The 23775-nt window shown below is 51.8% G+C and overlaps 2 protein-coding genes across 22 annotated transcripts in view; both read right to left on the bottom strand.

Annotated features, from left to right (window-relative positions):
* Positions 1 to 451: 451 nt before the first annotated feature.
* On the bottom strand, positions 452 to 6841 carry Ndst2 (N-deacetylase and N-sulfotransferase 2). 4 transcript variants are annotated; one of them, XM_051142735.1, is made up of 13 exons: positions 5751 to 6841; positions 5455 to 5542; positions 5015 to 5169; positions 4648 to 4833; positions 4269 to 4397; positions 3966 to 4148; positions 3780 to 3876; positions 1834 to 1957; positions 1525 to 1699; positions 1162 to 1332; positions 960 to 1069; positions 709 to 811; positions 452 to 607 (listed from the first exon to the last, which is right to left on the bottom strand). In XM_051142735.1, exons 1-13 carry the CDS (start codon positions 6747 to 6749, stop codon positions 482 to 484), a joined length of 2646 nt encoding a protein of 881 aa, XP_050998692.1. In that variant the 5' UTR covers positions 6750 to 6841; the 3' UTR covers positions 452 to 481. The 4 variants fall into 4 exon arrangements, with proteins under 4 accessions (XP_050998692.1, XP_050998694.1, XP_050998687.1 ...); XM_051142737.1 differs by having other exon boundaries at positions 452 to 811; positions 1162 to 1260; XM_051142730.1 differs by having other exon boundaries at positions 452 to 811.
* A 5707-nt stretch (positions 6842 to 12548) lies between these two features.
* The window catches only part of Camk2g (calcium/calmodulin dependent protein kinase II gamma), a 57156-nt gene continuing 45929 nt past the window's right edge, over positions 12549 to 23775 (bottom strand). For 4 of the 18 annotated variants that reach the window (XM_051142767.1, XM_051142759.1, XM_051142755.1 and 1 more), the window contains 8 exons: positions 21742 to 21810; positions 20571 to 20615; positions 19080 to 19128; positions 18088 to 18201; positions 16032 to 16107; positions 15594 to 15688; positions 13749 to 13993; positions 12549 to 13287 (listed from right to left, as the gene is read on the bottom strand). In XM_051142767.1, the coding sequence (XP_050998724.1) occupies positions 13761 to 13993; positions 15594 to 15688; positions 16032 to 16107; positions 18088 to 18201; positions 19080 to 19128; positions 20571 to 20615; positions 21742 to 21810 (681 nt within the window). In that variant the 3' untranslated portion in view covers positions 12549 to 13287; positions 13749 to 13760. Of the gene's footprint in view, positions 13288 to 13748; positions 13994 to 15593; positions 15689 to 16031; positions 16108 to 16902; positions 17035 to 18087; positions 18202 to 19079; positions 19129 to 20570; positions 20616 to 21741; positions 21811 to 23775 lie in introns of those variants that run through there. The other 14 variants (XM_051142782.1, XM_051142775.1, XM_051142768.1 and 11 more) reach the window with 5 other exon arrangements.

The following is a 23775-nucleotide window of genomic DNA, read 5'->3' on the forward strand; positions in this document are numbered from 1 at the left end:
ATTAAGGGTATTTCTAGCCCATAGCTAGGGCTCATATTCAGCTCTATGAGCAACTGTCCGACCTCATCCCCATTCAATGTGAATGACACTAGGGAGGCCAGGCCACAGGTAGATGCCACTGTCTGACTAGACGGGCCCTCTCATGGGTAGGCATAGACAGATAAACTGCTGGGGATAAAGAGGGAAATCACTGACTCAATACATTCTTCTACCCCCTTCCTTGGACCCTCTCTTCCTCACCTCCCAGGTTCATCGGTCAAAGGTACCTAGTACCTAGTACCATGGGGTACCAAGGAAAACCCCTTTATTAGGCCCCAAAACTATGGAAAAGGGATAGATGCCCTTTCCTTTTCAGCCATTCCAATCCTAGGGGCCACTGAGGTAGAGGGGTAAGGGGCGGAGCCAGGCCACGCAAACTCCCTGTGCGCCCGGCTCTAAGGTGGCCTCTCAGGCTTTTTGCTGGTATGGAAAGACTGGGGCATCAGCCCACACTGGAATGCTGCAATTCTTCCCGAAGCCACAAGGGGGCTGGCTGTCCAAGCCGACTCAGCAGCTTTGATAGCTCCAAATTATGGTTCCGGAAAAAATCCGTAAGGAAAAGGCGAGACTGATGGGAGAAAAAAGGTGAAAGGAGAAACAAACAGTAAAGAGTGCAGCAAGATCAGACCCTCGAGGTAGAGTGGCAACCGTGTCCCGGGTTTTACTTACCTCCATGTCCATGTCTGGGTACTTCCGGCCTTTGCTTTTCCCTAGACATCGAGTCTTACCACCTTCAAGTCCTTGGCACCAAAATCCTTTGTCTTCATCAAACCTACTCAGAGGAACAGGTATTAAGTGTCAGGGAGAAGGGAAGTCCAAGCCCCACAGATGCACTCCTTCCCCTCCCAGCCCACAGGGAGAGACAGGTGTCCCTTCCAAACAGACCCTCCTCCCTTTCCCTGCAAAACCTGCTTTCCCACCTGAGGGTTCTTGTGTAGTTCAGAAAGGGGGTGATACCCAGGAACTTCTGGATGACCTCCATTGAGGCTGCTGGGTTGATACGAAGTTCCTGCCCATCCACAATCAGCAGCTGAGGGGACAGGGATGTGGTTGTGGTGGAGTCTAGACTCCTAAGACGGGGCTGAGGGGAAGGGTACCTGGGGAGGCCTCTGGAGACTGTACCTGTCCAGAGGGATAGTAGGTCAGCCAGCGCTGCAGATGGGTAGAGTAGTAGCCGGGGACAAGACAACGGTTCTGCAGGGAGCGGAGGGCCAGGGGGGCCTGAGAAGAAGCGGAAATCACCTGGTAGAAGGTGTAGTTCAGAGCAGCTGGGTCTCCGTGTGCTCGCTGGTGCTGCAGGACACAGAAGAAGGGACAGGGCTGGGGATCTGACAGCCATATTCTTGTCTGGTGACAACAGCGTAGCTACCCTTCACTACGGGACAAGTTTAGTTTGCCTGCTCTCATTCCGCTCTGTGTCTCTAGCAGTGACTACCTTCCCCACCTCTCCCTTAAGGCCTAATGTACCCCGAGCTTCAGGCAAACCTGGTACCAGGAGTAGGCCCTATCAGCAGGGTTGGTGAGCACAGCGATGATCTTGGCTCTGGGCAGAAGGGCAGCCCCCCGCCGTGGTACAACCTCTGAGTCAAAGTAGGTGGCACTTTTTTCAAACAGGAAGTCAGTGCTGGCATTGGAAGGAACAGGGAAGAAGTCCATGTACCTACAGAGTAGCATAGGAAAAAGAAAAATCTCAGTGGCAAGACCAGATGCTGGGTGCTGGCAGGAGCTGGCGTGGGCTCTATGTTGGAGAAGGCAACACTGCTCTAAGGAACACTCAAAGGGACCCAGTCTCACCAGTCAATACCCTTGTGGTAATTAGGGCCACTGAAGAACTGGATTTCCTCAAAGGTGCTGGGGCTAGGAAAGCTGCTTGTCACAGCTGGGTGCAGGCTCAGGAAGAAGTGAACAGCTGTGGTGCCTGTAGGGAGGAGAAAAACCAGCCTGGTCCAGGAGAGCAGTCAGCTGAGTGGCATGAGTTAGAATACTCACTTATGGGTAGTAAAACCCACTTCAGCAAGGGAAGCCCTGAGAGAGGCCCAGGTCTGGGTTAGACGGGGTGCTCACCCCCACCCTATCAGAGATGCTTGCAGACTCCCCCTTCACGGCGCTCAGGACTGGGTCCACAGCTTCACACATGGTTGATGTTGACACTGAGCCATGGCCTCCGGCCTCTTTGCTTTTCTTATTTTGAGATTAGGTCTTACAAAATGGCCCAGGCTTCCTTGAATGCCCTCTGTAGCTTAGCAGGCACCGAAGCTGATTCCCCCGTCTCTGCCTCCCAAACTGCTGGGATGACAAGCCCGTACAACCAAGTCTGGTTATCTGACAGTTTTTGTTTTTATTTTAGTATTTATTTATTTTATGTATATGAGTGCTCTGTCTTCATTTGCACCTGCAGGCATCAGATCCTAGTGTAAATGGTTGTGACCCACCATGTGGTTGCCGGAAATTGAACTCAGGACCTCTGGAAGAGCAGACAGTGCTCTTAACCCCTGAGCCATCTCTCCAGCCCTATCTAACAGATTTTAAAAATATTTTCCTAGTTATTTTTATTTTATGGGCATTGGTGTTTTGCCTGTGTGTACGTCTATGTGAGGGTGTCGGATCTTGGATTTACAAACAGTTTTGAGTTGCCAGGTGGGTGCTGGGAACTGAACCCAGGTCCTCTGGAGGAGCAGTCAGTGCTCTTAACCACTAAGCTCTCTCTCCAACCCCATCTAATAGACTTTTGAGACAGGGCCTTTTGTAGCCTAGGCTGGCCTCACGGATGGCCTTGGCTGTATATCAAGTGAGGTCTTCTGATCCTACCTGTTCCACCATACTAGCTTAATTCTGGGGCTGGAACCCAGGGCTTTGTGCATACTCAGCAAACAAACCTGCCCATATTTATGTATCTTCACCTCACCAAATGGAGCCAGGTGTAGTGGCTTACAAATGTAATCCCAGCACTTGGAAAACTGAAGCAAGGAGAACAGGGGATTAAGGTTGGTCTGGGTGACATAAGACTGTCTCAAAAATCTAAATAAATAAAATACCCAAATTTCACAGATGGAAGCCAGAGTCAACTAAATGGTACAGTGGCAGCTTGTCCAAGGCCTGATTGAACTCTCAAAATACTAAAGAAAAACACAACTGCCACCACAGCTGTCCTTGCACACATGCTCTTTAGTAGTAGTGTAGCATTTAGTGGTTTTGAAACAGGGTCTTTTAATGCCAGGTGTGGTGGTGCACGCCTTTAATCCCAGTACTTAGGAGGCAGAGGCAGTCAGATTTCTGTGAGTTTGAGGCCAGCTTTCTACAGTTTAGAACAGCCAGGAGTACACAGTGACTTTCAGGATAGCCAGAGCTACACAGCAAAACCCTGTCTTAAAAAAAAAACAAAAAAACAAAAACCCAAACAAAACAATACATGATGAAAATAATTCCCTGGAGCTGTCCTGTGCATGCGTACACACATGCATGCAAGCACACTAAATAAACATAACGTTTTAAAAAAGGATTCCTTTTCTTTTTGGTTTTTTGAGACAGGGTTTCTCTGCGTACCCTTGGCTGTCCTGGACTCACTTTGTAGACCAGGCTGGCCTCGAACTCACAGAGATCCGCCTGCCTCTGCCTTCCGAGTGCTGGGATTAAAGGTGTGCGCCACCACGCCCGGCTAGGAATCCTTTTCTTAAGAGCGTTGATTAGTGTAAGTAGGTATAGGAAGGCAGCATAGGATAAATTGGATGTGGATAATTTACCTGTCTTCTGTGGTCCCACAATGAGGAACTTGGGGAGTCGATCACAGGTTTTCTCCTTGGACCAGATATCTTTGTGCCTCTTGTCATCACAGGGATTCTGAAGGTTAGGCCACGAATCTGATAAGGACTAAACTCACAAACCCTGACTCCCATCAGATCTCCAGTCAGCCTGAGCTCCAGCTTTACCTGCCAAAGGGGGCTTCGTTCCTGAGGAAAAAGTTCGAAGTACTTCCGTGCAAGAGGGACAGGAGGGAGGGTCTGCAGGCGCAGTCGTGTCCAGCACTGCAGGAACCGCACCAGGCTCTCAAAGGTGTACAGGCCCAGCCGGTCGTTCCCATAGTTGGACAGATGAGTCATAAAGACGCTGATCTGCAAGAGGGTGCCTGCATGTGAGACTGAGAGCCGCCTTGTCTCAGAACTAACTTCAGTGAACAGAGGCGCAGGCCTGAGAGCACCGTGGCTCTCTAGCCTTCCCTTCTGGCACCTTACTGGATTAAGCAGCACAGTCAGAAAGAGTTCTCCACCTCGGATGCTCCGATCTAGCTCACGAGAACCTCCAGGATACTCATTATAGAAGATTGTGTGAGTGAAGAGGCCACATGTTTGCCGAGGGAGCACCTGAGAGGAAAAGAAAATATACGGATAGACGAGATTTGAATGGTAAGACGGAAAGCAGATTAAGAACCAAAGCCAAGAGGCACTGGGATTCCCAGAATCCTTGATAGAGGCCTGGTCTGAAGTCATAGTAACAGAATTCACTATCTGCATCATCATGTTTTGTGGATGCCTAACCCTGAGTTGATGGGCCACAAGTCAACACTGGCTGAAGGCTGTCTGAGGTCTGACATTTGAGGTGGGAATCCCTTACCATGATGCCACTGTGGATGAAGCCACGGCGGTAGCGAGCAGGGCGGAGATGGGGATACTCCTCAGTGCTGGTCACCTGGATGCCCCAGACAGATTTCCAGGCCTCATAGAGTTGCGTGTGGATGGGGTACACGCCCGAGTGGTGGGGGGCCACAGCATACCCCAGATCCGTAGGAATCCCATGCTCCTGGGAATGGCATAGACTCTCACCAGGACCTGGTGAAGTTTGGGGAGTAGAGGGTAAAGCGGGTGGGGATGCCTCCAAAGAAAGACAACTGGAAAGGGTAGGAGAGGGCATCCATTAGGGAAGGTTGCAAAGGAAACACTGTCTCTGGGAGGAAGCACAGGGAGAGACTCCAGAGCCTCACCAAAGCAAACTGCTTGTTGAGCCTCATCTGGTCGGCCAGCACGGAGCGGTTGTGGAACAGGTGTGGCTGCATGTGGCTCCACATGTGAGGGAACCACCAGAACTCTCTGCGGTGCTTCAGCAGCATGTCGTCCCCTGCGTCCTCCTCTTCTGTCCCTGTGGTCACACACCGACTGTTGACCACAGCAGTCAGCCCCTATGCCCTGGATTCTGTAACAACACTGAGCAGCTTCCAGTCTTGGGACATTACTGACCCTTGCCCAGGGCCCAGAGTTTTCTGTTTGCCCCACTGCCAAAGCGTTCTTCAGCCACCTATGCTAACCCAAGCCATCACTGCACTTTGTCGCCAAACTGTGTCCCTTTCTCCAATTTGTGTGCCCAGGGTTGATAATAAAGAGACAGATCAAACTAAAATTGGTAAGGATAGGGGAAAGAGCTCACCAGTATGATAGAATTTGCCCGAGAAGCCCAGGTTGAAGGTGAAGTTGGGGACTAAGGTCCTGAGTTTGTTCTGGGTGGTCAACAGAGCCTGGAAGGAAAGTAGTGAAATCAAATCAGGAGAAAACAGACTGAGTGAGAAATACATAGTAATTTAGCATTCTTTCCAACTATAAAAGGCATAGTACACAACTATAAATATGTATCTATGACCAGCTCAGAATCAAAGCAGACAACCTGACAGGCAGAGGCTATAAATTTTCTAGCAAAATAAACAAAAGAGAGAGAGAAAAACTGACCTCAACATCAGCCACCTTCATGCGAGTACCTTCTTTGCCCACAAAAATGTCATCAATGTCCACTAAGATATAGCGGTCAAGGTCCAGGCAGAGGCGTTTCCCAGTGAGGTATGCGACAGCATCAACAAAAACAAGTTTATGGAGCCAGAAAGAAAGGCCGTGTCCAAACAGCACCCGCTGTATGCCATCATGAAGACCCAAGTCCTGTACCACGGTGGGGAGCCGGGCCCGCCGAAGAACTGGTCCCGGCACAGCAAGCTCAGGCGGCCGATGGCTGGCAATCAGCACTGGTTCGTAGGTGCTATGGTTGGACTGGAAGATAGTCCAGTCATCACCAGGCAGTGGGCCTGGCTCCAAGCGGCTAGGCCGGGTGAGATGTAGTAGTGGGGCAGAAGGGTTCACTTGGTAGTCCCGCAGCCCCAGGTTTGAGTGTAGGAAGAGGGGAAAGCCCTTGAGCTGGGCACTCAGGAGGCTATGCTCATGGGCTCGGAAAAAGCCAATGATGCCTACACCATACTCCACACAGTACCGATCCAGCAGCTCTCGACTCCAGGCATCCAAGTTGACATACTTCAGAAGGTTCTCGTAGATGACCAAAACATAGCGGCCATGGGCATGATCAGTCAGTGTGGGCATATCCCCTTGGCCAGGTGCTAGCTCAGTGCTATAACGAAAACGACTAGATTCCAAGATGGCTACAATCTCCTGCCCCAATTGTGAGTATGCACTTTCCACAAACACAAGGACCACAGGTTCTGTTCGAGTTGTTTCTGGAGGCCTTGGGGGTCGAGGTGGAACTGGTGGCCTTGCAGGACCAGCTGCCCCACTGCTACTACAGTCTCCCAAGGGCAGAGGCAACGGTTCCTTGGCCTTGGGGCTGGTGGACACGTAATATGCCAAGAATCCCATGGAGACAAGACTGAAACCAATCAACAGCAGTATGAGGCGGTGCAGTTCCAGCTGCCGAGCAGGGCGTACCACCTTCCACAGCTGGAGCATGGCGAGGAGCAAGGAGGGAGGGATGGGGACCACCTCAGGAGACGGCAGGTAGGAGTTCTGTGGGCTGGAACTGTCTTGGTAGGGCAGGAGAATAGGAAAATAAGAGGAAGGAATTCTCTTAGGGTCAGTTCCCTGATGAGATGAACACAAATTCTTTCAACACAGGACAGGAGAGGCAGAAGGAGCAAACAGGGTCTACTGGACAGACTCCACAGGCCTCAGGTCACCATGGCCTCCTGGCCCATGCCTCAGGCTGACACTTGCACTCCCTCAGAAGTCAGCAAAGTCCACAAGCTTGGCCCCACAATCTGTAAAGAAGAGGAATTGGTGGATTACTTCTTCCCTGGAAAGCCTGTCATTCACTGTTCTCCTTATCCATCTCTTACCCATCTGATGATCTGCCTCTTCTGTGCGCGTGTGTGCATGTCGAGTCCAGAGGCCAATATCAGTGCCCTCCTTTACTGCTCTTGGATTCTTGAGACAGTCTCTCACTGAACCTGAAGCTCTCTGTCCCAGTTAGAATGGCTGGCTGGCAAACTCCTGGTTACACCTCTCCGTGCTGGAGGTGTGCACCTCCACAGAGCTGGCCTTTCATGGGTACTGGGAACCTAAAGTCAGAGCCTCATGCTGTACAGCAAGCCCTTTCCCCACTGAGCTCTCGCCCTAGCCCAGATGCTTTGTTCTTTAGAAAAAAATTAAGCCTTTATAGACTACAAGTTGAATCCCATACCTTGGTGTCACAGCTCGCTCCCTTTCTTAGAATACCCCAAAAGCATCCAAATCCCCCTATGCTCAAGCTGGGGCAGTAACTCAAGTTAAGAAAGAGGCAGGAGGATGGACTGAGGTTCCCATCCTGGGACTGAGAAGTCTGCGGGTGAGCAGAAGCTCTGGTGAGCTCTCTGTAACAAATGGATGGCACATCTTAGAAGCCTCATGACCCAACGAAACATCAGATAGGAGAAACTCCTGAGTGCTAATCTTGTACATCAGTCACACCCGTTACCACAGCCAACAGCACTAACGGACCTGCAGTCATGTGCACACAACGGTGAGAGCTAATCATTCTATCAGCTTCTGAGCCCAGAACTTGGGGGTCCTTTCCTTTCCACTGCTTGTGAAAAATCACCCCAGACCCTTCATTCCACCCATGCCACAATCAGGCGAGAAGATAAAAATGCACACCCAGGGCAAGCCGTGGCATCACTGGCACCAAGGAGAAGCCAGAACGCTGAATCCTTCTTAAATTAACCAAAGTATTACTATATCCACACTGTACAACAGTACAGGATGGTTCCTGAGCCACCCTGGAGGAATGTGAGGGAACAGAGAGAAAACAGCCGGAAGGAAATCTAACCTGACAGACTGCTGGACACTTACAGTCTTAGGAAGGCCAGCAGCTGGCAGTCTCTCTCTCCCACCCATTTCAGCCCATGCACCTCTGCCATGACTAGGCAGGGATAGATAGAGCCCTTCAGAATCCAGAGATGACTTATGATGATTTAATCAGAGTTCAGCTTTGACCTGGGTAAAACTAAGTGACATAAGACAGAATAAAGCCTGTGATGAGGGCCTGGAGAGATAGATGGCTTAGTGGATAAGAGCACTGGCTGCTCTTCCAGAGGACCTGGATTCTTCAGTTCTGGGGGTTCTGACACTCTCATACAAACAAACATGTAGGCAAAACACCAATGCACAAGAAATTAAAAAAACAAAAAAACAAAAAAACACACACACACACACAACAAAACAGTGATGGGGCTGGAGACCTAGTTTAGAAGCAAAGCCTGTGCCAGGCTCTAAATGCAGGGGTGAGGAGGTGGGGGAAAGGAGGGAGAGAGGAGGAGGAGGAGGAGGAGGAGGAGGAGGAGGAGGAGGAGGAGGAGGAGGAGGAGGGAGAGCTGTAGGTCATGGGAAAAATCAATTATTTTTGTTTGTTTGTTTTGTTTCTCTGTGTAACCCTAGCTGTCTTGGAACTGACTGCCTCACACCTGCCTCTGCCTCCCAGGTACTGGGATTAAAGGCATGCGCCACCACTGCCTGGCAGGAATGGCAGAATTCTAACAGAGAAAAATTTAGGGAAAACAGCAGTGAGAACTCACGGGAAAGCAAGCTGTACGCTGCAGGTATCACAGGTGTTAATAACAGTATCTACTGTGCACTATTTGGTGGACGTATTTCTGAGAGCTTGGAATATACAAATAGAACTAGACTTAAAACAGCTTCATGGGGGCTGGAGAGATGGCTCAGTGGTTAAGAACACTGACTGCTCTTCCAAAGGACCTGGGTTCAATCCCAGCAACCACATGGCAGCTCACAACTGTCTGTAACGCCAAGATCTGATATCCTCACCCAGACATACATGCAGGCAAAACACCAATGAGCATTAAAAAAAACAAAAACAAAAAAAAACCAAAAACCAGCTTCATTTATTACAATGTCTAAATGAAACCGGGTGGGGGCTGAGGGTAGGGGTGGCGCAGGCCTTTAATCTCAGCACTCAGGAGGCAGAGGCAGAAGGATCTCTGAGTTTGAGGTCAACCTGGTCTACAGAGCGAGATCCAGGACAGCCAGGGCTAGGTCTTGAAAAACTAAACCAACAACAACAAAATCAAAGTGCAAGTGATAAACAGTATAAAGCATACTTCAAATGGTTTTGGGTTTTGGTGCCGGTGATGGAATACACGGCCTCGTGCCCGCTAGGCAAGTGCTCTATCTGGAATTACAGCCCCAGGCCTTAGCATTTTAATCCTTTCCTAAGGTGGTAGTGGATTTATAGACATAATACTCTGCTCAACTCGAGACACTGCACGTTCCTACTTAGCCACACAACCAGAAGGTTAAGCAACCGGCATCACACACACAGCAGAAGGCACTGATAAGCTGCTGCGGTCAGTAGGTCAGGTTTACTACATGCACTCTTAGTTAGGGATGTCTTAAAGGTTTGTCAGGACGGAAACTGTAAGTCAAGAAACACCTGCATTTAATACCAGCTCAAAAATGCAGGGGAAACACATAGTATTAGTTCCACTTACACACACCACACACACACACACACACACACACACACACACACACGGGGGAGGGGGAGAGAGAGAGAGAGAGAGAGAGAGAGAGAGAGAGAGAGAGAGAGAGAGAGAGAGAGAGAGAGAGGAGAGAGAGAGAGAGAGAGAGAGAGAGAGAGAGAGAGAGAGAGAGAGAGAGAGAGAGAAGGGTAGTAGCTTACCCAAGATCACAAAGCTCTGTCAGTGGACAAACTGGGATTCAAAGGTCAAGCCTGTCAAGCCCCTGAGCTGTAACCACTGCATTTTAGCTTCGTACCTAGAGGAAGCAGTGAGATTTAGGGAGGGGGTCATGTGAGAACTGTTGTGGGGATGCAGTGGCATGACTAATATTGAGGGAAGAACATGTGTGTGGCAACGGAAAGTTTCTGAGGAAGGAGAAACCGGAGGGTCATCAGCCGAAGCGGGCAGCACACACAGGGTCAGGGAGGGCTGGGGGCGTGGGCTCACCGCTGGATAAACATCAGGGCCGAGGCTGGGGGAGGAAGGCGGACGGCCTGGGGACCTGGCCTTGAGGATGGAGGGAGACCCTCCTGCGGGAACTGCGAGCTCACCAAAGAAACGAGCAGCCCACAGGTGGGGGAGCCGCAGGGGAAGGGGCAGGGGCGCGGCCGAGAGTTGATGTCCACACAAGCAAAGGCTGAGAGAGCCCCGTGTGACCGGAGTGAAGCGACTGAGGGCAGGCCAGCGGCTGGGACGCGGGGCAGGGGCGCGCAGGGCCGGATGGGGGGCCGCCCAGGACGAGCCTGCTGCGGGTGGTTACGGGGGCGACACTCGCGGGAAGTCTGCTGAGGAAAACTGAGGGCGAGCGTGGACGGGAGGCTCAGGATGGCTCACCCGGTGGAGTGGGCGGCGTCCCCCCTGTCCCCGGGCCCCGCCGCGTCCCGGGGCTGCCCGGCTTCCCAGCTCGCGGGGCCTCGGGCCGCGTCGCGGCGGCTCCGCCATCTCCGAGCGAACGCTCCGCCGCAGCCGGGCCCAACTACCGCTCCCACCCGGGGGAGGCGGCGCGCTGCGGCTCGAGGCGTCCGCTCCGGTCCGCGCGCTCTCCGAGCCAGGCCGCAGCGCGACCGGGATCTGGCGTGAGCCAACGGCCCTCCGCGGTGCTCAGCCCGGCCGCAGCCTCCCAGACCTTCGGCCTCGCGCTCGGCCCACCGGAGCGGACCCCGTCCTCTACGCCGGGTGGCACGGTCTGCGGAGCGTCGGGGCGGGCCCAGACCTCAGGCCGGTCCACTCAGCCCCGCTAGGGGGAGGGAGCCCGCGCACCGAGGGGCGGGGCCACCTCTAGGTGGGCGGGGCTAAGGAACAGTCCACTACTCTTCGAAGAGCCTACTTCCTCCCAGTTACCCCGGACTCAGCAACCCAGGCTGAGTTTATGTGAAGTTTCTTCCTTGTGACCCAAGGGTATTGGGGGGAGGGGAAGGAGGGGGGCGGCGGCGGGTGCGCGGGGGAGATGTTTGTCTCCCAGTGAAGCCCTGTCACACAGGCTGCTAGAATCCAAGCCCATGGCCACGAGTCTCCAACAGCAATAACACAATGGACTGTTTAAAGGTTATTTTATTAAATATCTTCAAGGTTTCATTGTAACAAAGCTATGAAGGGACTACCAACATTCAGAACAAACACTATTTTTAAATTATTTCTATGTCATCATGCAAAAGTTCTGCATCAAATGCCTTCCATTTCCTGTTTAAAAGGTGGTTTGTTTTTAAATAGTCTATTAAGTCTATAGATGCTGACATTAGCCCCAGAAGTGGAGTAAGAGTGCTAAGAAGTGGGGCTGGAGCAGCCATACGAAGCTATGGGTCTCAATGAGCTCTAAGACCAGTTGTTGTCTTCAAGCCAGCAAAACCAAACCCTGTGGGGGAGGTATCTGTGGGCTGGCGCTGCAGGCTGCAGGGCAGGAAGGGACTAGGGTCCAGGGTCTGAGGCATGCAGGTGGTGCTTGAGGAGGCTGGCTAAATCCAAGCACCAGCACCCACGAGTTTGCTCTCTTCTTAGCTGGTTCCAAAGTCTGCAGTTCTCTTTTCCCAGCTCCTGAAGGTCATCCAAGGAGCCGAAACCTACCCACCTTTCCCCCCCCCCCCAAATGCAGATAATATGAAGTTGTTTGTTGGGAGGGAACCAAGACTATGACCAATTGCTCCTCCACTATCTTCTGTTATCTGCTTAAGGTACAGATCTTTTCTTCCTGGAATGGAACCCCTTGAGCACAGAGAGGGACAATGAATGTAGGAGCCTTGGCTCTGGACCCCCATTTGGGTACATGCGGGTGAGGGGGGCGGTGCCCATGCAGATTGTCCAGCAGAAAGTCTATACTTCAGTTGGTCAGCAAGGAGCCTCTTCAAAGAGGACATCTCTCACCCAAGCAGTCAGTTCAATCTCAAACAGGGGAAAGAGATGACGTGCAGCATGGGGGGGGGGCAGCCCAGAGGGCAGCCAGAGTGCATAGAAACAACCACCAACTCCTATCCCACTGCCTCACTCCTCCATCCCACAGGGGCACTTGGCAGAGGGCCCAGGCCCAGATGAGGGTCAGCACGGGGACCACCAGCATGAAAATGCAGGACAAAGATGGTCCAGATCAGCCCAGAAACACAACCGCCAGAAGCGGCCAAAGATGCCCGGGCCAAAGTCTGGATCTCTCCTTGTTAAGTTAGAGAAACCAACAGGAAGCAAAGTAGCAACCCCTCCCCCTTCCCGACTCAGCATCAGGCCCACGAGCATTGTGCATCCGATAGAAATGAATGAATGAGTGCATGTCAGATTAACACGAGGTTTCTCGTCGGCTTCGTAGCGGACACACTTCTGCAGCACCAATTCTCTTCCTGTCTACACTAACTGGAACGGTACAGAAAGTCCAGGCCTTCAGTCCTGAGGCCTCTGTTTCTCAGCCGCCTCCTTGGCAGGCTGGGAGTGCCGCGTTCTCTCCCAAGTAGGTCCAACAGCCATGGTGTTTTCTTCCATCTCACCTAGGTGTCAATGCGTGTTCTGAAGAAGTCCACTCCTAGCCCTGGGGTGATCAGGCCACCTCTGGGGCTGCAACCACCCATGGCTCCCAAAGCTCTGTCAAGAGTCCTTGCCTGGTCCCCCTGAGTCCATGGGGGCCTGAGGCCAAGCTCACCTCTTCAAAGCTGGTGGGTGAGCCCACTGTTCACGCCTGGATGAAGTCATACAAACTCCTGCCTTCTTGCAAGCCCAAGGGCTATCAGTTGTTTTAAAACGCATCATGGTATGAATTCCATTTTTTTTTAAACAATCTTTTTCTTTTTTTTCTTAAATGTAAAAAAAACACCTCGGTACAGCAGAGACAGACACGAAGGGCGGGCGGGAGGGCTGCATGCAGGGGCGTGCATTGGCTGCTGCCGCTTTGTAATTTAATTGTTTTAAACCTCAAACGAACAGGACTGCCGCTGTCACTCAGGCCCTCCAGAGTCACTGGCTTCGAAGGTTCAACCTCCAGCTGGAATCTCCTAATGCCCCTATAAACAGAGCAGAAGGTGGTGACAGAACAGAGGTCAGTGAGAACACAGAGAAGTTCCTGGGATTTTAGTACACATGGCTAAGTGTGCTTGAATTGGTGGGGTTGGGCGGCGAGGTTAATGTTTAAACACAACACTGTCTCACATTTGAGTGCCTACTCAACAGTTTATATATAGATTTCAATCCTCACACTTCACCCTGGAATGGGGAGAGAACCACCTTCTCCCTCTTCTGATAACTCAAGAAATCGAGGCTTGCCAGGGGGAGATTGCAACAAGTCTAGAGTCTGGTCACAGAACAAAGTTTGTCAAAAATACACTGCCCAGTCTACCATGCCCCCCTCCACTCCCGCATGGTCCGTAACTCCTCCCAGAGTGCCACCTCCTACCCTTTTCCCCTGACCTCATCTGTCCCGAGCCACCTTTCCCCTGCCCAGTCCCTTCTCTCCCAACAGGTGCACCTGTGGCTGAGCTCACTGCAGTGGTGCGGCAGGGGCCCCTGAGCAGTGGTAGTGGACGTTGAGCCACTTGCCATCCCGGCGGTGCCACACTCGGGTCTCCTCTGACTGGCTGGTGCGAGGCCGACCCTGCCCGTCGATGTACTGGGTGAGACGGATATAGGCGATGCAAGCTGCGTCCTCCCCGATCACGTGGACATGTGGGTTTAAGATGGTGGTATGGATGGGCTTGCTGTTCTTGGACAGGACTGCAGGGGAAAGGGCAGGGCAGGGAGGTAGTCGGTGTTAGGCTTGGGCACTCACACATTGCTGCTAGGCTGCACCTTCTTTACTCTAGTTCCAGCTGCCATTTTTAGAATCCTCAAGTACCCTAATATCTCCTGCCAGAGGCCAAGGTCTCCCATTACAGTACTTTTATCCAAAAGAAAGATAACTGTGGGTAAAAATAATAGCAACTACTTTTTGGTTTTTTTTTTGGTTTTTCGAGACAGGGTTTCTCTGTGTAGCCTTGGCCATCCTGGACTCACTTTGTAGACCAGGCTGGCCTCGAACTCACAGCGATCCGCCTGCCTCTGCCTCCCGAGTGCTGGGATTAAAGGCGTGCGCCACCACGCCCGGCTAGCAACTACTCTTTTCATTAGGTATTATGCTAAGGTTTTACATGCAAGAGATATTTTTCACTGATATTATTTTCTTTGCTATAAGAAGGGGGGGATTCAAATCAGATAAAATATTTAAATTCAGGACTATGTGGCTCTAATAAGAGCCTATGATTTTTCTACTTGGGTTAGGCTGATGTTTAAAAGTCCTAGGCTTATTTTGCCCCTAACTAAGGCTGAAGAGAAAAAAAATCATAAAAGCAATACATTCCAAATCAATTTGTGACTTAAAAAGGAAAGGCACATCAAAGCTTGAAATCCCCAAAGCACCCAGCTCAGGATCCCCCAGGTTCCCAGTGTTCTCTGGGTTTGGAAGCGCCCCCAGGGAGTTGGACCGCCGCATCAGCACACACCTGGCACGTGGTGACGCTTCCCTGCAGGTTCCCTCCAGGCTACAGAGGCTGCAGGAGGCCCTCCCTGAGAAGGAGGACACACACTGCTCTGCCTACTAGAATTACTGAGATAGCTAAGGGATTACACAGGTAGCTACGATGTGGCAAAGTCACATGTCGGGAGTCAGTGGGGGGAAACAGCTACAACATAAACCTCAGGGCAGAATAAGAGGTGCCTGGCATAAAGTGGACAAGAGGAAGGAAAACTGAAGGACGAGGGTCTAGGAGAGTTGGAGGAGGAGATGGAGGGTGTGGTGATTCAATTCTGGGACTTCCAGGAACTATTCAAGACTATAAACTGGCCCCCCCATCCAGATGCCTGGTTCCTTCGATGGCCAGCGTATGCTCGCCACAATTTCTGATCTCACAGATGTTGCACTACTTGCTTACACGTCTGATCCTGTTTTACATTTCCTTTACTGTGAGCCCTGCACACACAGACCTTCATTATCCCTTGCTGAGATCATCTTGGCTTAATGTTGGAGAGAGGTGATGCTTAAAGGAATACAATGGCCCCTAATGCCGATGACCGACAGTGCCTTCACAGAGCCGCCAAATGAGTGACCCCTAAGGCTGATGACCGACAGTGCCTTCACAGAGCCACCAAATGAATGGGTACCCAGCTTTGGAGCAGTGCCACTTAAAAGCCAGCAGGGCACAAGGAGGTGAGCGTACAGAGCAGAGTGCAGCAGGAAGGTCACATAAGGCAAGACGGGTAACTGGGGTACAGGGTGGGTGGGGACAGAGGCAGGGGAGAGGGGTGGGCAGGGGTCTGTCAGCAGCACGAACCCACTCACGGTTCTCAAAGTAAAACTTATGGAAATCCATCCCCTCCACGAGGTTACCAAGGGCTTCTGGCTCAAAGGAAGTGAGGCCCGGGTCACAAATCTTCCTGCAGAAAAGAGGGCCAGGGTGGGGGGGGGGGGGGCAAAAACACAGCCTGTCAGGCCTTCTTCCCCAGGTGTGTCTGTCCCACAGCAGGGTAGCTATGGACTACACTTTTCAGGGTTTGCCTGCAGAGCCACTCTGCTCATTCACCCAGTGTCAGGATGACAGGGCAGGCTTGGCTGTGGGGAGTCTACCTGGATGGTACCCTAGCCTACTACGGGCTTAGGGTCAGACTAGGACGTAGCTTAAGGTCCAGCCTGTACTTTCCACAGGATTACAGACAGTTTTTGGGAAACGGGTGGGCTTGGGAGACAATCAACATCTCAAGGCATGGGTCTTTTACTCACGTGTAGGCCTCAAAGTCCCCATTGTTAATGGCTTCGATCAGCTGTTCTGTGATCTTAATGATCTCCTGTTTTCGCACTGTCGGGAGGAAAAAAATCCACCAGTTTACCTGCTGGGCAACTTCCCAAGGGAAAAGAGAGCCCTCCTCAGTCCTTCAGGGATCCCTTGCGATCTCTTTGTCAAAGACATCCTCCTCCTCTCTTTTAAGGCCCTGTGCAGGAGGAGTAGGCCCACCCTTCTCCCCACCCCAGTTCTGGCATCTGCAGAGCCGAGGACTACCTTTCTAAGCCCATTCAGTACTTGTGGGTCTGTGGCCTTTGCCACCTTCTCCATCAACAACCAGGTTGCAGAAAACGCCTTGTTTTTAGCAGCTGAGGAGCCTGTAATGTCATGAACCCCCTAGTCAGAACCTGTGTATTCCATCCTAGCAGGCTTAGCAGCTCTAGACATGGCTGTTCTGTCTCTAGCCACTTACTTCTCTCACCAGAAGGGGCTCAGTCAGGCTGCAGTAACTACTGCACTTGTAGCCCTTATCCAGCGGGTCCAGATCTCAGTCTTGGACAACCTGCCCAAGAGCAAACTCTTAGCTAGAGATGACGTTCCAAAAGGATGAAGAGAGAGCTGGCTGGGGCTTGGCTCTTTATACCCCATTCATCTCTTCCATGGGGCTTTTCTGGACTAAAGGATCTTGGGACTGTGACACCTCTGACAGCCTCTCACACTAGACACTGGCTTCAGGAAAAAACTGGAAACCTGTATCAGTTCTCATGTCAGGAAAATCAAGACAAGACTGAGAGGCAGGTAGGTTGGTGCCCTCCTTCCCTACCCAAGGGGCACATGGTGACATCCTGCTCTCAGGGTGAGCTCACTTACAGACAGAGCCACTATTAGCAGGGGGTGTCTCTAGCGTAAGGGCGAGCTTGGACTGAGTTCAGGCTAACCCTGACTGTAACTGGAGCCCCAGGCTGGTCCAGGCCACAAGCCTTTCCTCACAGGTGCAAGAGGCTGCAAGACAGACAAATGCGAGCATTAGAACAGTACCAGCAGGACACAGCTGGGCCAGCACAGCCAAGGGGAGTGTCTGGGAGGGGACAGCACAGCTGAAGGTGCAGCCAGGAGGGGCCTCCACAGAGACCACTATAGGTGGGCAGCCCTGAGTGAACAAGCAGAGGTTTAGGGGGGAGGGGAACCAATGAGCTCTATTCTTTTTCCAGAGAGGCAAGCAGGTGTGTCTTCTCAACACTTCCCTATGAGTTCCATCAGAATTATCTGGAGAACCTGACTGGGGTCCTATGGGTAGGAAAGACTAGATTTAGAAACTCTGTAAGGACAGACAGCATGGGGCAAAGAAACCAAGAGAGGCAGTCCTTTAGCACAGACAGAACAACTGGCGTAAACATGAATCTCAGGGACCCTGCCAGCTACTGCTGTGCTTGAGGTGGGGGCCCCTCACTGGCCCCTACTTAGCTGATAAGGAAGCTGAGGCTCTTGAAAGCTAAGATACTTCACAGACTTTTGAAGGTAACATTGCTGGAATTCATGTTCCCTTTTGAGACATGGTCTCCCTGTGTTGCTAGACTGGCCTTGACCTCAGTGCAGAGCGGTCAGCGTCCACCTCAGCCTCCTGAATGCTAGGATTACTTAGCTAAGACTCAGAATTAGGTTTGCCTCACTCAGAGCCCCGGCTTTTAACATGGCTGAGCCTCAGAAAGCACAACACCCCAACACAATTCCTAGGCTGTTGCACCGTTGCCCCGACTCACTCCCCCCCTCACAGGCCTGGCTTCTTGCTCTTCCTGCCTGCTGCCAAAGCAGTGCCTGCATCCCAGGGGCTTTGTCATCCCCACGTCTACACCGTAGCTTCCCACCTACTCTTCTCTTCTCTGGGCTCTGCCTGGGACTAGTGCCTTAAGCAGGCCCCTGCCCCTGGCAGATACACTGCCCTTAAAGCTGACTAACAGGCAGCTGGGCTAGGCTGACTGCTCTTGGGGGAATACCTAGGGGGCTTCAGGAAGAGCCAGGGAGTTGGAAGCCAGAATGTGCCTCCCTCACACTTACTGGCTGAGGAGCAGAGAGAAGGCTGGGGCTGCATGCCTGCAGAGGGGGCTGTTCTGTCCCGGGGGCTCCGTCCTTCGGGCACCAAGCTGCCATTCCCAGTGCGGAGCGGGGCAGCTAGCCAGCCAGGGCAGGGCAGGGCAAGGCAGAGCAGCCAAAACAAACAGAATAAGGCAGGTGAGCGCGCAAGCCGGACAGGACCCAAGCCACTGGCACTGCAGAGCCGGGGCGAGGTGACGCCTGGGGCTGCTGTGGACACTGGACCACATCCCACTCAGCTGCCTCTGCCAGAGAGGCCTGCCAGCTGGGAACACTGCAAAGGCGCATAGTCCTATGCTTGCCGCTTCCAAAGGAGCCTTCAAACAACCTACATAAGGACCCTGCTCCCATAAAAGACATTCAAGGATATGGTACTGCCCTATATCCAGTCTTTTCTGATGGTCTGGCAGATGGTCACTTATTGAAAGCATAGGCAGAAGTTCCAAGAGGCTAACCCAAAGAACAGGAGGTGATTCCCGCTGATCTGGCCTCCATGTTCCTCATAGCTCTTGGTATCTTGGCCAACCCCAAGTATAGGCTAGTGGTCATCACAGGCCTACAAAGACAGCTGAGTGTAGCCTCAGACACCAGACCAGTTCTAGCTCTATCACTCCTGGCCAGGACTCAGAAGCAGAGTCAGTCTGCGGTTATCCTTGGGGTTTGTGTGGTTGGCTTTGTTTTTCCTTTCTTTAGTTTGAAGGGCGAGGTGCTAGGCCAGGCGAGTGCTCTACCACTGGTCTATACCGCAATGGAACAGCTCTCTAAGCCCCAGCAAATACCATATGGGGGACCTCATATCTCAGTGCATGGAAAGCAGCTTTTAGGTCAAGCCTGCCTACAGAATAAGGAGGCATCATTAATCCCAGGTCCGGGGACAGAGAAGACAGATGCCCCATCCATGCTGCGGTACCTGGGTCACGGCTGGGGTCCCTTCCCCTCCAAGGGCCAGCACCTACCTTTGAGGTCTTCGTCTTCTGTAGTGGTGTTGCAACTCTCTGTAGAGCCCTGTGGGAAAAGAGGACATGTGTGTGATCAACCCTTGGAAGCTTGGAGGAGCAGAAACAAATGGGTTCCTACAAGAGGTGCTGAGAACCAGGGGGCTTGTAACTTCCACCCTTGCTCCTTGCAACTCTTCAGGTCCCAGTGTCTGTCCTAGGCTTTCCTATCAGGAAAAGGCACCACCCAGTCGTTCATGCTACAGCTGTGATCACCCTTCATCCTTCTCTTTCTGTTATAGCCTCATTAGTCAACCCAAAATAAAATCCAGTGTTTCACCCTTGACACAAATCCCGCCTCTTCTCCTCAGATGCATAGCTAGCTACACTCTGTCCAAGCTACCAGTATCTCGTACCTAAAACACTACCAGAGCTTCCAGCTTTCCTTACTGCCCACTTTTGTTTTCTCCTTAGAGGTTTTTTGTTTTTTTTGGGTTTTTTTGAGACAGGGTTTCTCTCTTTAATAGCCCTGGCTATCCTGAAACTCTCTGTAGACCAGGCTGGCTTTGAACTCACAGCGCTCCGCCGGCCTCTGCCTCCAGAGTGTCCGACGTTCTCCTTAGAGCTCTTATCTAGAATATGTGGTCACAATAAAGTTAAAAATACAAATAGATTTTCTTTTTCACCTGATCAAAAAACAAAACAAAACAAAAACAAAAACAAAAAACCTACCAGTAAATTCTCTTTGCTGTAGGAGTACTTGTAAACCATAACGCCAGGTGGAGCAGTACACACCTTTAATACTCAGGAGGCAGGAGCTGGCAATTCAAGACCAGCCTGGTCTACATAGTGAGTTCCAGGACAGCCAGAGCTACATATGGGTTTGAGTGCATGAATGGAGGCCAGACACAGGCTGTTTGTTTTCTTCAGTTGCTCTCCACTTTACTTACTGAGGCAAGGTCTCTGGCTGAAGCCTGAACTTGCTAATTCGGTTAGTCCTGCTTCTTCTCCTGAATGCTGGGATGACATGGGCCGCTATGTGCTTTTATATGGATTCTGGGACCCACACTCCAGTCCTCGGGCTCAGAAAGTACTTATCCACCAGGTTATCTCCAAAGCCTTTGCCTTCATTCCCTCCTCAATAGACGTTCTTTTTAAAAAAGATTTACTTATTTATTATGTATACAGTGTTCTGCCCGAACGTGTGCCTGCAGGCCAGAAGAGGGCACCAGATCTCTTAACAGATAGTTGTGAGTCACCATGTGGTTGCTGGGAATTGAATTCAGGACCTCTGGAAGCACAGCCAGTGCTCTTAAGCTCTGAGCCATCTCTCCAGCCCTCACTAAACTTACCTCAGAGTTAACTATTACCTCTAGCCTGGACTCCACAAACATCTCTGCCTTAGGGTACAGCCCGCACATAACATCCACAGAACTCTCACACTCCAGTAACTTAGTCTACTTGTTTCCTGCTGAGTGAGAAAAAAAGCAGACTTGGTGGCCACTCGCTCACCTTGATCCCATCTGTAGCATTGTGTACCACGGTGGTTTGTGGTTCCTGTGAGAGAAGATAAAAATTACCCTCTTGATTGGGACTTAGGCTCTTCCCTGAGGGATCCCCACACCCCTACATAGAACCTTTAGAGACCCTATGATGACCACTGAGGCCTGCCCACCAGCCATCCCTACAAGAAAAAATAGACTGGCTCTCTAGGGTCCCAGAGAGGTAGAAACCCTGGATTTAGTTGACGGCACTGGCTGGTAAAAAGCAGCTTGCAAGAGGCAGGTTCTCAGGAAGCTGAGAGGACAGGGGCCTCTGTACTTGTATCTTGTTGGGTCTGAGGGTTCTTCCTAGATTGGAGCCCCATGGGCTGTGGGATTTGGAGCACAGGTCAGGCCCTGCCAACAGTGTTCATCAAGGGGTCCTCAGAAGACAGAGACACAGGGAAAGCAGAGAGATAAAGTTTCCCAGTGAGGCCTAGGGTGCTCCTTCAGCAAGCTGAGCTTAGGGCGTGCCGATTTCACCCACCTTCTGCCTTCCCTAGCTGACCATATGGCACCACACCAGCTAACAAGAGGGGCCACAGGAAGTAGAAGGCGTGGCAGGCGTTATTATTCCTGCCCCTCTTCCCAGTCTCTCCCTTGCCAACTCATCAGCTAGCCAGCCCTGTCAGTGAAAGTTCTGTGATATATCACATTGCCCGCTGAAGAACCCAGAGAGCTGACCAGAGGGGCTCTCCAGGATCAGACAGATGTGGGGGACCCCAGTTCCCCTCCTTCCTGTTTCTGACTATGCAAAGGAGAGGCTGAGGCAGCTGCAAGGAAGCCTCTAAGAACTAATGATCAGGCACCAAGAGAGCTCCTACCCTCCCCAGCCCCCACAGCAGACCCACTAGGGGTCCAACTTGGGGGTGGGAGCCCTAACTGACAGCCCTGACCACTCTTTCCCCCAACAGCGAAAGGAGCAGGAGCTGTGGTTCTGCCATGCAGGATGGAGCATTGCCAAGCAGGAGAATGAAGGACAAGGGGCCTACAGGGCAGCACAAAGAGCAGTCTGCTCTACGGGGGAAAAAAAATGACAAAAGCTGAGGATTCCTAGGGAGGTAAGGCAAGAAGAGCAAGTGGAAAAGAGGCAGGAGGCAGGCAGCCAGGGTCAGAGGCGGAGAAGCCGTAGTCAGAGGTACCATGGCCGTCTGCAAGGGCGCGGGCTCTTGGGCTGGGCTTACGAGACTGTTTTTGTTGTTGCTCTGTGGCTGAGACAAGAAAACAGATGGTTTAGTTCCTCCAGAGTCACCAAAGTTGCTCAGGTTTGACTCCCAGACCTCCCTTGTCCCCTGGTCTGGCCCAGAGGTGCTAGGCCTGAGGCGGCAACTGTAATACTATGCAGATGGGAGCAATGGTTAGAGAGACGGCTGGAGAAGGAGAATTTGGGGGAGCCCCAGAGACCTAGCTCTCGAGGCATCCGTACTGCAGGGCTAGCCAAAGATTTGTTTTAAAGCATCTCTCCGGAAATTTCCGCTTACTCCAGGTGCCATGTAACTACACCAGATACAAAGAAATTCGGGACTTTCTTCTCACATTACAGGTGGAAAAGACGGTGACTTAAAGCAGAATAGAAACTGGGAACTCTGGCTCCCTTGCTGCCCTTCCCCCCTGGCACCTGCATTTCCTCTCCCCCCTAAAATACCAGCTTGAAGCCTGGTAAGAAGAGGAGGAAGGACATGAGCAAAGGACACCTGGCCCGCGGGGCGGTGTCCAGGGAGGAAAATAGGTGGGATTCAACTTTGGGTATAAATTGTAGCCACAGATCCCAGAGACAGGACTGTGCTCTTCATCTTCCACCAGATAAATCTTAGACTTGATCAGTTGGAAGTGAGGGCAGAACTCCAGGGAAGGGCAGGCAAATCTCAGCGGTGTCTGTGGCTGCAGTCCCAGCACTGAGCTCCCAGGAAAGAACAAGCCGCCCAGCAAGCCAATATTCCTAATGGCAACATGACCACCAGGGATATTCCTTGCCTTTTAAAACATCATAGAGTGGCACAGCCAAGGAGGAGTGTGGAGGGGCTGGAGAGGAAGGAAGAAGGCTGATCTCCAGTGTAGGGAACCACACCAAGGCTCTCTGCCTCTTCCGATTCCCTGAACAGCTCAGCTCAGTCTCACTGGGTCCCAGCGGAGTGTCGGCCACAAAGGCGCGGCTTGATTGCCTCTCCTTCAACAGGCATGGAGACAAGTGTGCCTCTATTCAGAGCATTAAGTCAAGATGTGCTGATGGCCAGAATGCATTTCTCCTCTCCAAGGACACACAGGATGCATCCAGATTCTTCTACATCTTGCCTAGAGGCCTCATGGACCAGATCTAAGCCGTAGAACCCCAGCTTGCTATCAGAGGCTGAGATATACTCAAACTTGGCCTGAGGCATGGAACCCTGAGTCAATATCAAGTACCACAAGATGCTACTGAATTCTATAGGCTGGAAAGGAGGCTCTGTGTGTTAGTTTAAAACAAAACAAACAAACAAAAAAAAAACCACACCAACTGCTGCCCTCTGTTCCTACCCTGAGGCAATGGAGGGCAGTGCTCCTACCTCAGTACTGATGCTGATTTCCAGGTTGGGGCTGACCAGAGAAGGGTGCCCAGCCCACAAAGTCCACTTGATGTTCACATTAAGACCTTTGCAGTGGGCAGTAGATGAACACTCCATGGTAAGACAGGCCTTATCTGCTGAGGGCTGAGCTAACACCCAAGAGGCCACACCTCTGGTTATAATGGACAGTTTCATAATGACCAGGCTGCTGTGTTCCCTTGATGCCTCGTGCCCCATGAGAAAAGATGCATTTACTATAGTCTTTCAGTGTGGCTGGGTGGGCAGGCTACAATCTTGGACCTAGCAGGAAAACTGGATTTTCACAGGAGAACAAAGTTTAGAGACAACCATTAGCTCTTCTCATCACATGACTGTCCACTGACCGTCAGCCCCCAGGAAGCAACCGCTCATGCCTGCAGAACAGGCCTTATCTCCCGAGTGATGGTCTTTGCCTGTGTTTGCTGCCTTTTTCCAAAATCCCTACCAGCTTTACTCCTTGCAACAGGCTGTGGGAGGCCACCCAACCTCCACAGCAAGGAGTGCCACACCACACCTTCCAACGCCCGTTTTCTGAGGTCACTAGGTGACCTTGGGCAATGGCCCCCGCCTGGCAGGACAGGCCACACCTGCCCA

This window comes from Acomys russatus, chromosome 3, assembly GCF_903995435.1.
Source record: "Acomys russatus chromosome 3, mAcoRus1.1, whole genome shotgun sequence".
Lineage (NCBI taxonomy): Eukaryota > Metazoa > Chordata > Mammalia > Rodentia > Muridae > Acomys > Acomys russatus.